The sequence below is a fragment of the Centropristis striata genome, chromosome 11, assembly GCF_030273125.1.
Source record: "Centropristis striata isolate RG_2023a ecotype Rhode Island chromosome 11, C.striata_1.0, whole genome shotgun sequence".
NCBI classification, from domain to species: domain Eukaryota; kingdom Metazoa; phylum Chordata; class Actinopteri; order Perciformes; family Serranidae; genus Centropristis; species Centropristis striata.
The window spans coordinates 8,400,522-8,413,775 of NC_081527.1; the positions used below are offsets into that span (position 1 = coordinate 8,400,522).

Here is a 13,254-nt window from a genome sequence, read left to right on the forward strand (position 1 = left end):
AAGAATTTGACTTTTCCTCTTTTTCCTCAACCATGCAAAATACATATTTTTTCCATATAACACAACATCATACATCTGCAGATATGAAGTTTTTTAATGCAGCAATGACTGATCCATTCGTGGAACCTGCATATCATTTTTGCTACATCTGGTATTTTTGTGCAATTTGTTGCTCGGTTTGTTTATCTTCAACACATGTATACATCAGGTTTTTGATGACGTAGAGGTCTCAAAAATTACTGTATCTAATATGATACACTTGGCTTTATAGGGTTAAAACATTCTGTGATTAAAGTGAATAAACAATGGTGATTTATTTTACGGTGCAGTAGCGACACCTTGTGGCCACATGCGGAACAACCACTGAGCGACAATAACATGCAGTGCGCATGTGTCACCGGCGGGCGTCGCTGTTGAGCCGCGCGCTGCGTTGACTGCACAGACAGCAGAAGTCAACCAAGGAATTTCTGCTACAGCTGATTCGGTCGCCATCTTTGTCGCGAACATAAACAACACCAGCGAGTCGCGTTGGCATTTGGATGTACCGCAGCTGGGAAGAAAGCGACAACAGTCTCCCCGCCGCAGCGCTGAATACTCCAACCGAAGATGACCGTCGATTTGGTCCCCTGAGCCGCCGTGTCAGCCCGGTAAGAGAGCTGTGTGTGTGTGTGTGTGTGTGTGTGTGTGTGTGTGTGTGGAGCTGCAGCCTTATTTATACAGTCTATGGCTGCAGCCCGTCAGCTGATGTCACATCGCCTGTAAATGGGTTGTTGATGCCATGACAACGACGCGGCTGTCATTAACGCACCGTGGAGCTTTTCAGCGGTTTTACTCTGATATTTCTCCGCAGTTATTCAAGTTAAAAGAGGGCCAGTTCAGACTGGGTCTTTAAACCGAGTCAGGACAACATTAATACCACCTGACTGGCGCTGACATGTTCAGACACGGCGCTAACGAGGCCATTTCAAATCAAATCAAAATTACTTTATTTATCCCCGAGGGGGGTTTCAGTCAGCCAGGTAGAGTCTCTGTTAGAATGAGACAGTCTGGTGGCTGCAGGAGAGGAGGATCTTTTGTATCTCTCCGTCCTGTAACGGGGAGAGAGGAGCCGTCCACTGCTGTTTTTTTTGGTCCATGAAGGTTTTGTGTAGCGGATGATCCGGGTATTTCAGGATGGCCTGGAACATCTTGACAGTGCATCTCTCCACCACCTCCTCCAGTGTGTCCAGCAGCTCCAGCCCAGGGTTAGGGTTAGGGTTTAGCCCATTTGGTGCCCTAGGCCAGCAGTTCTCAACCTTTTTGAGTCGTGACCCCCAATTTAACATGCATGTTGTCCGTGACCCCCACTCACGGAACAGAATCTCACACGCACAGTTCAGATCACCCAAAAAAGAAACAAAATGACCAAAAAAGACACAAATTGACCACAAAATGACCAAAAAAAGACACAAAATGACTAAAAAAGACACAAATTGACCACAAAATTATCAAAAAAAGACACAAAATGACTAAAAAAGACACAAAATTATCAAAAAAAAGACACAAAATGACAAAATAACACACAAAATGAACAAAAAAAGACATTAAGTGACCAAAAAGACTAAAACACATTAACACATGAACACTTTAACACAGTGGAGACAGAGCTGACTTCCAAAATGATTTGGCGACCCCCAGAAATCATCTCGCGACCCCAATTGGGGTCCCGACCCCAAGGTTGAGAATAGCTGCCCTAGGCGAGATCCATTCGTGGTAACAGCTCCGCTTGCTGTTTCATGGAGGGGGAACTCCCGTTTTTGTTTGCCCATGGTGTCAACCATACATAATACTGTCTGTCTATATAATTATTAACTTACAAGTAAATTCGCAAAGAATCACAGCTGGAGACAGCTAACAAAGTTAAGAGACAAGGTGCAAACCCCTTAAAAGATGTGCTTAAAGGAACACTCCACCGTTTTTTCATATTAAAACATGTTATTCGGTCAAGTAAGACGAGTTGATACAGACCTCTTGCGTCTCAATGCGTGCACTCAATCGCCCTGGCGCGCGGCGCCACTTGGCTAGCACTTAGCTTAGCCCAGTTCATTCATTAGGATCCAAACAGATGGACAGTTAGAAGCGACCAAACTCCTCCACGTTTTCCCTATTTAAATAGAGCTACACGAGTAGTTAAACGACCAAGTATGGCGACACAAAATAAAACGTGGCGCTTTTCGAAGCGGATAAAAAGGATAACTATAATGTATGGCGGAATAGCACTTGGGAGCACTTCGACTCGGCGCAGTAATATCACCTCAGGAGTGATGATACTTTTTATCCGCTTCGAAAAGCGCCACGTTTTATTTTGTGTCGCCATACTTGGTCGTTTAACTACTCATGTAGCTGTATTTAAATAGGGAAAACGTGGAGGAGTTTGGTCGCTTCTAACTGTCCATCTGTTTGGATCCTAATGAATGAACTGGGCTAAGCTAAGTGCTAGCCAAGTGGCGCCGCGCGCCAGGGCGATTGAGTGCACGCATTGAGACGCAAGAGGTCTGTATCAACTCGTCTTACTTGACCGAATAACATGTTTTAATATGAAAAAACGGTGGAGTGTTCCTTTAACTGTGTTAAGCTAGCGTTGCTTTATTTCAACCTAGCTAGCAAGCTAATACAAATGAAACGTTTTCACACAAAGCGGCATTTAAAAAAAGATGACATAACGTTACCTTTATATTAGGACTTCTTCTCCTCCTCCTCTTTTCTTCTCTTTCGATACTGCGCACCGGAGAGCTTTGACGGCCGTTTCATCTTGCGAGATCAAAACATAACGTGTCTGTCACTTGACCTGACCTCTGTGACAGCAATCTGACCGTCTAAAGGGGGGCAAGGCAATGACCACACGTCACGTGACTCAGCACCACACGTGACAAAATGTCATTGTTTGTCTGTTTCTTTATTTTGTTAATATTTATTATTATTTATTTCAAGAGAGAACACGAATCGAGGGCGACAATGGGCATCGAAATTTTTATTTATTTATTTATTTTTATGTTCTGCCCCTTTGTGTAGAGAGCGTTTGTGTTAAAGGACCAGTCCAACTTATTATCCAGGTGTACACCTAGATACTTATAACTTGGCACCACCTTAATGTCCACCCCGCAGGTATTCACTGGCTGAAGAGGGGGCTTGAACCTGCGGAAATCTATAATAATTTCCTTAGTCTTTGAGGTGTTCAGTAGGAGATAGTTCTTGTGACTCCAGTCACTGAAGGCTTTTATCAGATCCCTATATTCAGATTCCTGTCCATTCATGATACACACTACAATAGCAGTGTGGTCCGAGTACTTCTATTTCTGGCTCTGAATTAAGCTGACCTGTTTCTCCACAGAGATGAGGATCCAGGGTGGATATCCTCAAACGGAGGGAGAGGAGGTTTAAAGAGGGGGGCGGGGAGGGCAGCAAAGGGGCCTTGCTGCTCGTCAGCCCTGAGGAGATGGACCAAGAGTACGAGAGACGGCTGCTGAGGCAAATCAACCACCAGAACCTGCCGACAGAGGCCCGCCTGTCAAAGGTGAGACACTCACTGTCTGTCTGCTTCACAATGCTGAGTCTATTGTAGCACACTGACGTGTAAATGTGTGTATACAGGTGCATCTCAATACATTAGAACATGATGGAAAAGTCCATTTCCAGTAGTTCAAGTAAAATAGCCCCAACCAAGTATTGAGTCATATAGATGGACATAATTTTCAGAGGCCAGCATTTCCATATTAAACATACTTTTTTTTAAATTGGTCTTTTGTAATATTCAAATTTTTTGGAGACACTGAATTTTAGGTCTTCATCAAATGTAAGCCATAATTATTATAATTAGAAGAAATTAAATACATTAAGACATGAAATGTTTCATTCTGTGTGTAATGGATCTATATAATGTGTTATTTCCACTTTTTGAATTGAATTGCTGACATAAAAAAACTTTTCTATGATATTCTAATTTATTGAGATGCACCTGTATGATTGCAACAATAGTGTTTTATTGTAATAGTAGTATCGTCTTTTTTTAAGTCTGTGTATTTTTAAGTTTGTACATTTTCTTAAGTCTCTATATTTCTCTATTTCTATTCTATATTTCTGCATCAATATGACCTAAAACATCATCAGATTTTCAGGACCTAAAAGTAAATAAAGAGAACCAAGGCAAACAAATGAGACAAAAATAGTATACTTGGTCACTTATTATTGAGGAAAATGATCCAATATTACATATCATTGAATGACCAAGTATAATATTTTTGTCTCATTTGTTTAACTGTGTTTTCTTTATCTACTTTAAGGACTTTAAGGAATAACCCTGCTGGATTTTTATGGTGTCACTGTGTCTCTGTGTCCATCCCAGTGTGTCAGCGCTACCTGCAGTCCTGTCAGTGTAAAGTCAGGGGACCGCTTCATTCCCACCCGCGCAGGAAGCAACTGGAGCATCAACTTCCACTACGCCAATGTGAGCAGTTAGTCCTTCATCTTCTCAATCATTTGCTCCCACAAAAACACAACTCAGTAGTCAAAATAATGACGTGCTTCCTCTCGTCTCTGCAGGAGAACTGTCGCTCCCCAAATCAGAACCACAAAGCAAAGGATGCCAGTTCAGACTCAAGCAAAGGTCAGACTCTCACACATTATTAACCCATAAGAACCTATGGTGACACCTGTGTAACAAACACTTTAAATCTTCTAAACCATGGGTCTCAAACTCGCGGCCCGCGGGCCAATTGCGGCCCTCGTGACAATATTTTGTGGCCCCCACCTTGATATGGAAGTTTAACGTGAGTTTTATATGAATGGCACTTTACCGTGTTGTGTGTGGAAGGTCCCTTTAATTACTTTTTTTGGTAATTTTGTGTCTTTTTTTAATAATTGTGTGTCCTTTTTTAAAAATAATTTTGTGTCTTTTTTGGGTCAGTTTGTGTCTTTTTTAAATAATTTTGTGTGTTTTTTTGTAATTTTGTGTCTTTTTTGGTCATTCTGTGTCTTTTTTTGGTCATTTTGATACTCCCTCCAGTGGCCCCCAGGTAATTTGAGAGACCCATGTTCTATAATGTCCCATATTCAGCTTTATGCTTCAAATGAACTTTCACTTTCACACTAACATTAACTTCTCCAAAATGTGAGTGTGACTGGAAACAGAAATGTGAAAAAGTAGCTAATTTCAAAAAGCTTATTTTTTGTTACGAGACTAAGTTTAAACCCATTTAACAATTCTAATCTGTTAATAGGATGTCCTTTATTGCATTTAACGTGTTCTGACCATATTTCCTGAACAAATTAAAGTCACAATTTTGATATATATGGAGATGCAAACAAAAGGCAAATGGTTATTTGTTTTTATTTATTTTTGATTTATTACTATTTTGTTACTTAAAAAACAAATCTGAAAAATAATTTGTTGTTTAAATAGCATTATTAATGTCACAATTTTGATAAATGTTGTGGACATGCAAAGAAAAAGGCAAACTGTGTCTGGGTTCTTATGGGTTAATCATCCCTCTTGTCGTATTTTTAGTTTTTATCTTGAGCTATATCTCTCCACCATCTGTGTTTCCATCACTGCTTTCCCTGCCTCCTCTCCAGATGCTGTGGCGTATGCTGCCCTGTTGAGGAACGAGTTACTGGGGGCCGGGATAGAGACGGTGCCAGACCCTCACACAGACGACCGGCGGCACACTGTCCTCTCTCAAGACTCTCACAGCCTTTTTAGGGTACGAGTCATGAAAAAACAGCTATTTGGAAAGTTGTAAAGCTAGTAGAGCCCGACCAAAGTAGGACTTTTTGTATGGGCTGAAATATGTGCCACCAGAAACTGAATTTGAATTGCTTAACTTGAATAATTGCATAAAACTGAATTTGAATCACATAATTTGAATTTGTATTGTTCAATTTGAATCATTGCATTGAAAAACTGAATCTGAATCGCAATTTGAAATTTAATTTATTAGTTAGTGGAACTGAATATTCAGTTCTCACAATTCAAATTCAGTTCGCAAAATTCAATTTCAATTTCCTGCAACGAACATCCGGGTAGTTGAGGCAGAGCAATCGAGCGCAGATACACAGAGCGCCTCTTCGGCCAATCAGCACCTCCGTTTTCTTTTGTAACATTTGTTGCCACCCGGTTGCCATAGCGCCTCTTCGGCCAATCAGCACATCCGTTTTCTGCGCTCGATTGCTCTGCCTCAACAACCCGGATGTTCATCACAGAAAATTGAAATTGAACTTTGCAAACTGAATATGAATTGTGAGAACTGAATGTTCAGTTCCAAACTAATAAATTAAATTTCAAATTACGATTCAGATTCAGTTTTTCAATGCAATGATGCAAGTTCAGTATGAGTCAATTGGTGACTATTTAAATTAAGAATTAATAAAATAATACCTGAATAGTTCTGTATGTTCAGTATCAATTGATTGATGAGCATTTAAGTAAAGAATAAATAATAGTGAAATAAATATCTAAATATTAATTAAAGTTAAATATGAGTCAATTGCTGACTATTTAATGAATAAATAATATCAGAAATTATACATATATTGGATGCTGATAGATAACAATATGTCTGTGAAAGGCCAATACCGGCGAACTGATTCAACTCGTCGGGCTCTAAATACAATAATATTTACTAATTTTGAGTGAATAAACTGTAAATAATTCCTGACTATAATTGTTCTTTGTGTGTTGATTCTCCATAGTACACTGTCCACACTAAGAGAGTGCCTTTTGATAGTGATAATGAAGTCTCACCCTACTCCCTTTCTCCGCTTAGTAACAAGAGGTATGACATTTTTTTACAAGCTGCACCAAACTAAATGCTGCTTAAACTATGCTGCCGGAAGAATAAAGTGACTTTCTCTTGTTCTTAATGTTTCTGTAGTCACAAGCTGCTCCGCTCTCCTCGTAAACCAGCCCGAAAGATCTCCAAGATCCCCTTCAAGGTGCTGGATGCTCCGGAGCTGCAGGATGACTTCTACCTCAACCTGGTAGACTGGTCGGCAGGCAACCTGCTCAGCGTCGGTCTGGGAGCCTGCGTCTACCTGTGGAGTGCCTGCACCAGCCAGGTCAGAGGAGGACTCACAGACTAGGGATGGGAAAAAAAAAAAAACCCAAGCCACAATGAGGGGCTGGTAGCGGGATACGTAGTTGACACGTCGTCATGCGGCGGCTCCATGTAGTCAATCAAACATCTGCAAACTTGTGCTTAAGACGTATTTATTTACAATCATGTATCACTACAGCTTTTGCTATACACACACTTACATCAGTAACTGGCATAAAACAAACAAAAGGGCTTAAAGGTTAGCCGGCGGTCAAACGGCGGTCAAAAACTGTGTGCTTCTCCCGGTCAGCAGCACACCTGAGGAGTAATTACCTCTTCCTCTACTTATACATTTACACATGCTGTTGTCCAATAGGCCACCTACTGTGGCAATCGGGGAATGGCCTTGACACAGATATAAATGGCTCTAACAGGAATAATTAATAAGATCGATTAATGGTCGTTAAGAATTTGATACGAATTTTGTCGAGACATGGAATTTTTTATCGATCTGTGTATTTTTTTAATTTTAATTTTATCTCTGACTGTGTATCAGTATCACTGAACTGAAACACGCTGATCGTTCAGTTCTGCGGCCGTACATCAATAAGCCAATGAGCTGAGAATTAAGTTGGAAAAGCTACCGTTTGCAAATTGAAAGTTGCAAAAACAATTATAAAACACAGAAATACAAGAGTATTAATTTGAGCAAAACTAGCTTACTGTATCAAGCCTTGCTAGCATGAATTACTAGGTTTCATTTGATCCAAAACTTATTTAAATACAAATCACACTTAAATATGCAAGATTACTGTGAAAACGAACCTCATGCCTCTTCGGGGGCTAAAACATAAAACATTGAACTCCTTGACGTTATCTTTACAGTTTAATCTCCCTTGATTTAGTTTAAGATCCACAGGAAGTCTCTTTTCGTCCTTTCAAAATAAAAGCGTCCGTTATCAAAACAGGCTTTTGCACAGTACTGTATATGTATATCTTTTATTTTGCCCATGTATGCATGTTTTTATTGTAGAGTTTCTTCCTATTTGATGCATGAAAGGAAAGGAATAAAGTGAAGATTTCTATTCTTTCTGTTTTGACAGGTGACAAGGTTATGTGACCTTTCAGTGGATGGAGACTCTGTTACATCAGTTTGTTGGAATGAGCGGGTGAGCTGACACTGAGTCTGCTGCTTATTTAAGACATTACTTAATATATAAGAGTGTGGTTTGACTTTGACTCTGGTCCTGTCAGGGGAGTCTTGTTGCTGTTGGAACCCACAAGGGTTACGTCCAGATCTGGGACGCAGCAGGAGGCAGGAAGCTGACCAGCCTGGAGGGTCACTCGGCACGTGTAGGTCAGTCATAGCTGCTGGAATTAACCCTCTGGGGTCTGAGCCTATTGTGGCCGTTTTTTAATACTTTTGCTTTTGCCCTTTAAAAAAATGTTTACTATACCCATATTTGGTATCCATTTTTTCTTCACCTATATGATCTGACAATTATTTTCTCATTTTAACCTACTTTATCAACATATTGAGCCCAAAAATCATGAAATCAGAGTTAAAAAATTATACTATTTACTCCAATAAAAACCACAAATATGCTCAATGAACTGTTTTGGAATTTGAAAATGTAAACGTAGGATACAAATATGAACATATAAAAAGGTAAAAATGAAAATATAACAAAACTATATACAAAAACGTCCCATAAAAACATGTATATTTATAGGCTTTTTTCCTTGTTAGCTGCAAGAGCTACACCAACGCTCAAGTATTTCTGTACTATCAAATTAAAACTATCATATCGTTGGTTTTACATGACCTAGGAATGTCAAACAAAAACTGGGAGAAAGTTTCAAGTCTGTAATTTGGAGTGAAGTTGATAGCAGCGCTTCATATGACCTCGATCATAGACCCCAGAGGGTTAAAAGCTGCTGTTTGAGTCTGTTTGTACCACCAAATGTGTTGTAATTATACAAGAAACAGATGGATTCTTGATAGCCACAGTGAAATACGAGTCCCTCTTTCCCTCCCTCCCTCCCTTTGTGCTCAAGGTGCCCTGGCGTGGAACGGAGAGCAGCTGTCGTCGGGGAGTCGGGACCGAGTGATCCTGCAGCGGGACGTCAGAACCCCCCCGTCAGCCGAGAGGAGGCTGCAAGGCCACAGACAGGAAGTGTGCGGTCTGAAATGGTCCCCTGACCACCAGCACCTCGCGTCGGGGGGCAACGACAACAAGGTGGGAAATATGTCACATACTTTCTCCCTTAATTATTCACAAATTGTAGAGTGTTATTCTGACGTTGGTGCATGTTAGTGTTGAAGGATTACTCTCTAATAATATTCAGGCGGCTTAGGACCAGATTTAACCCTTAATAGGACACTCATTGAAATACTTGCAAATTCCAAATTTCAACCATAGAGAATATTGGAGGATATTACAAATATGCCAGAATGTGTAAAAAAACATAAGGACCCGGGGAAGGGGTCATATTTTGAGAAAAAAGTTTACGGGATTAAAGTGGCAGATCCACGAGAAAATTTTTTGCAGATTTATGAGATTTAAAGTGGTGAATCTGCGAGAAAAAAAGTTGCTTTTTTCTCGTAAATCCCGCGACTTTTTTGCGCAGATTTGCCACTTTAAATCTCTTAAATCTGCGACTTTTTTTCTTGTAGATTTGCCACTTTAATCTAGTAAATTTGCAACTTTTTTCTTGAAATATTAATCAATCAATCAATCAATCAATCAATCAATCTTTGTGTCAAAATATACATTTTCTGGGTCAAGGAATCATTTAAAGATATTGAGAATATCACTAGATGACTCACTGTAAATGATTTGTTGATCAAGATCACGTTGGCCTAAATGGGTTAAGAGATATGATACTATTAATAATCACTGGGCTTCATGACATCGACCACTCGCTCAGCATGTGAGTTTTGAGTGAATGACTCCTGAGACACGCCTGAACAATCTGTGACAGTGAACAGATTCAAGCTCCGAGGTCTCATCCCTTGTATTCTCGTGTCCAGCTGCTGGTGTGGAACAGCTCCAGCCTCCTCCCCGTGCAGCAGTACAGCGACCACCTGGCAGCGGTGAAGGCCATCGCCTGGTCGCCCCACCAGCACGGGCTGCTGGCGTCGGGGGGCGGCACCGCCGACCGCTGCCTGCGCTTCTGGAACACCTTGACGGGTCAGGCTCTGCAGAGCACAGACACGGGCTCCCAGGTCTGCAACCTGGCATGGTCCAAACACGCCAACGAACTGGTGAGACCACACACACATCCACACACAAGAATGTTCACACCACCCTGGAGATGTAATCTCTGTCTGCAGATATTGGCTATTTCCAGTGAATTCCTCATTATGGACACTTTTATTCTGCTTATAATAACTGACTACAGAGTGCCGTAGATGGCCAATCAGAATTAAGAATTCAACAAAGCCATGTAATAATACCAGAAAACAAAGATGTTACCATGGTATCTCTCAATTAATTAACATTTTTATTGCGTTTTTGTCAAAAAAAGGACATTTTGCAACACTTTGACCAGTTAATGAACCCCTAGTTTCCAATTATTTTGTACTTTTGTATAAACACGTATGATTCCATGCAATATTTTTGCAATAGGAATCTGCTTTATAAAGCTAACTGTATGATATTACGTTTTTGTTGGTACAATATGAAAAGTGCTGATACAACCGTATAGTGGGACTGTGCTGTAGTTGTCAGTGTCAGTTTTGTATTGGACTTAATTATTCTGAGACTCGTGTCTATATAATACAATATATAATACAGTACTGCTGTAATGCGCAGCACTACAGAAGTCCGGACTAAGCAGACATTGTGATGGTTTGCATTTTCAGCTCTTCTGCTTTTGTTTTCAGGTGAGCACTCACGGCTACTCCCAGAACCAGATCCTGGTGTGGAAGTATCCATCACTGACTCAGGTGGCTAAGCTGACAGGACACTCGTACAGAGTGTTGTACCTGGTAAGACTGCAGCTCAACATGTTCACGCACTGGCCCTCACTTATCAAACGATGTTTTTGTCAAAAATGTTCAAATTTTAAAATACCTAAAAATGCTTCAAACGGGTCAATTATAGTCTGTTGAAACATATTAGAGCATAATATGGCCATAAATGACAAAAAACACCATATTATGGGATGTCCAAAAACCAGGAAAAAAGTCATACTATAGTATGTCAATTTTACCTTGTCCAGCAAGGTACATTTTTTAAAATGCCTAAAAATTCTTAAAATGGGTCAAGTATATTTTGTGCAAAAATAGCGTAAAAAAAAACCATATTATGGGATGTCCCAAAATGACCCTTTCAACAAAAACTCATACGTATGTTAATTTTTGTCAAAAATGGTCAAATTTTAAAATGTCAAAAAATGCTTAAAATGGATCAATTTTCTGTTGATACATATTAGATCATAATATGGGGAAAGTCATACTGTAGACCAAATTGGAGTCAACCTCACGGCTTCGTCACTGGCAGTCGTGTGCAGACTGGTGGCATAAAACTCAGAGGAAAACAGTTACGATCTATAAAAACAATAAGGAAACAGTGGAAAACAGACGAGTTTCAGGGGTAACGGATGTCAGAACAGAAAAAGTTAAAAAAAAATGGTGTTCATTCATATCGATTACTTTCGTCAAAGACGCCCTTTGAAGCTAGACTGACACGTTTATGATTGAAAGCCATTAAACAGGCGGACTGGACCGATGAAATGTTCACCCTCTCACCAGTTCTTCTCTCTTTGTCCTCTCTTCTCAGGCTGTGTCACCTGACGGGGAGGCCATCGTTACAGGAGCCGGAGACGAGACACTACGATTCTGGAACGTCTTTAGTAAGACACGCTGCACCAAGGTACAGTTTACCTGTCAGTTAGTGCATCAAATAACCATTACACAGGTCTGGTGTTACTGAATGGTTTCAGTAAAAGTGCTTGATGTTAGTCTAATAGTTCAATTAATTCACATAACAAGATCTTGCAAGTACAGAAGCCCTGAGAGGAAAGTGAGGAAAAAAGTCTATTGTGATCCATTTTCTCAGGCAGATCTAAACATTTTTCACTTATGTGTTTATGACTTAAAAAACAGGTGAAAAATACGTTTTTTTTGCTTGGATAACAACAACAAACACTCAAATGATCTGACAAAACTTTTTTTTTTAACTTTAGTTCATTAACACAGGAGAGAAAACTATTTAGATCAAACTTGGATCAAAAGGATTTTGTTCTCACGCCTCTCAGGGTTTCCGAATTAAAGTTGCATAAAATTACATTAAAATTCCTTGAAATGAACATGCACCTGACAAGCCTATTTATACTGTTAAACATGCATTTGAGCATGAAATATGTTAAGTTACTGCACTGTAAACATATTTAAAATTGCAGTTTCATCATATCTGGTTAAGTGCACGGTCCTATATGTGGCCCTGTGGTAGTGTCCATGAAAAATTGTGGCCCCTGCAGCATTTAAGTTGCCCATCCCTGATATAAATGTTTTATTTTGCCCATGTATGCATGTTTTTATACATACTGGAGTATGTATAAAAACAAAGCGAATAATTGATCGTTATCGTTATAGATGCCCATCCCTAGTTTTTACACTCTATAATTTCCTTCTATTCCCAGGAATCAAAGTCAGTGCTGAACCTCTTCACCAGGATACGATAGTGAGGGCCGGGGCTGGTTCCAGGAGGAGCCTCCTGCTCTGTGGTTGAAATGCACAGTCACCAACGACACTCACAGACTAAAGGAACCTTCTCATCTCAGAGCACCGACCACCACTACAGACGCTCGTCCTCACATCCACCTTTTCTACACAGGATGCAGTCTCTACTTCCAACAACTGCCATCCCTCACAGTGATTAAAACAAACAAACAAACAAACGAGCAGTCTATTGTCAGGACATGTTGTCTGCTTTAAAAAAAAGTCAGTCTTGTTATCTTTTTCTGTTGTGGAAGTGAAATTGTTTTTGTTATATATTAGCAGAAGTATACATGTACAAGAGTTATAAGCTATATAATGTAACGACGTCACATTTTTAAAAGGCTCTCCTTTGTAACAGAGACAAGAAGAAGCCTGGATCTCGTGTGTGTGTGTGTGTGTGTGTGTGTGTGTTGGGGGGGATTTCTATATTTTGATAATGTGTGCAAATGATCAAGG

At 40.1% G+C, this 13,254-nt stretch overlaps 1 protein-coding gene across 1 annotated transcript; it reads left to right on the forward strand.

Annotated features, from left to right (window-relative positions):
* The first annotated feature begins 456 nt into the window (after positions 1-456).
* On the forward strand, positions 457-13,218 carry fzr1b (fizzy/cell division cycle 20 related 1b). Its single transcript, XM_059345109.1, has 14 exons — positions 457-647; positions 3,371-3,553; positions 4,382-4,483; positions 4,579-4,642; positions 5,611-5,738; positions 6,727-6,809; positions 6,909-7,092; positions 8,174-8,239; positions 8,325-8,427; positions 9,129-9,310; positions 10,105-10,338; positions 10,960-11,064; positions 11,858-11,950; positions 12,720-13,218. The coding sequence occupies exons 2-14, from the start codon at positions 3,476-3,478 to the stop codon at positions 12,759-12,761; spliced, it is 1,464 nt and encodes a 487-aa protein (XP_059201092.1). The 5' UTR covers positions 457-647; positions 3,371-3,475; the 3' UTR covers positions 12,762-13,218.
* The last annotated feature ends 36 nt before the right edge of the window (positions 13,219-13,254 follow it).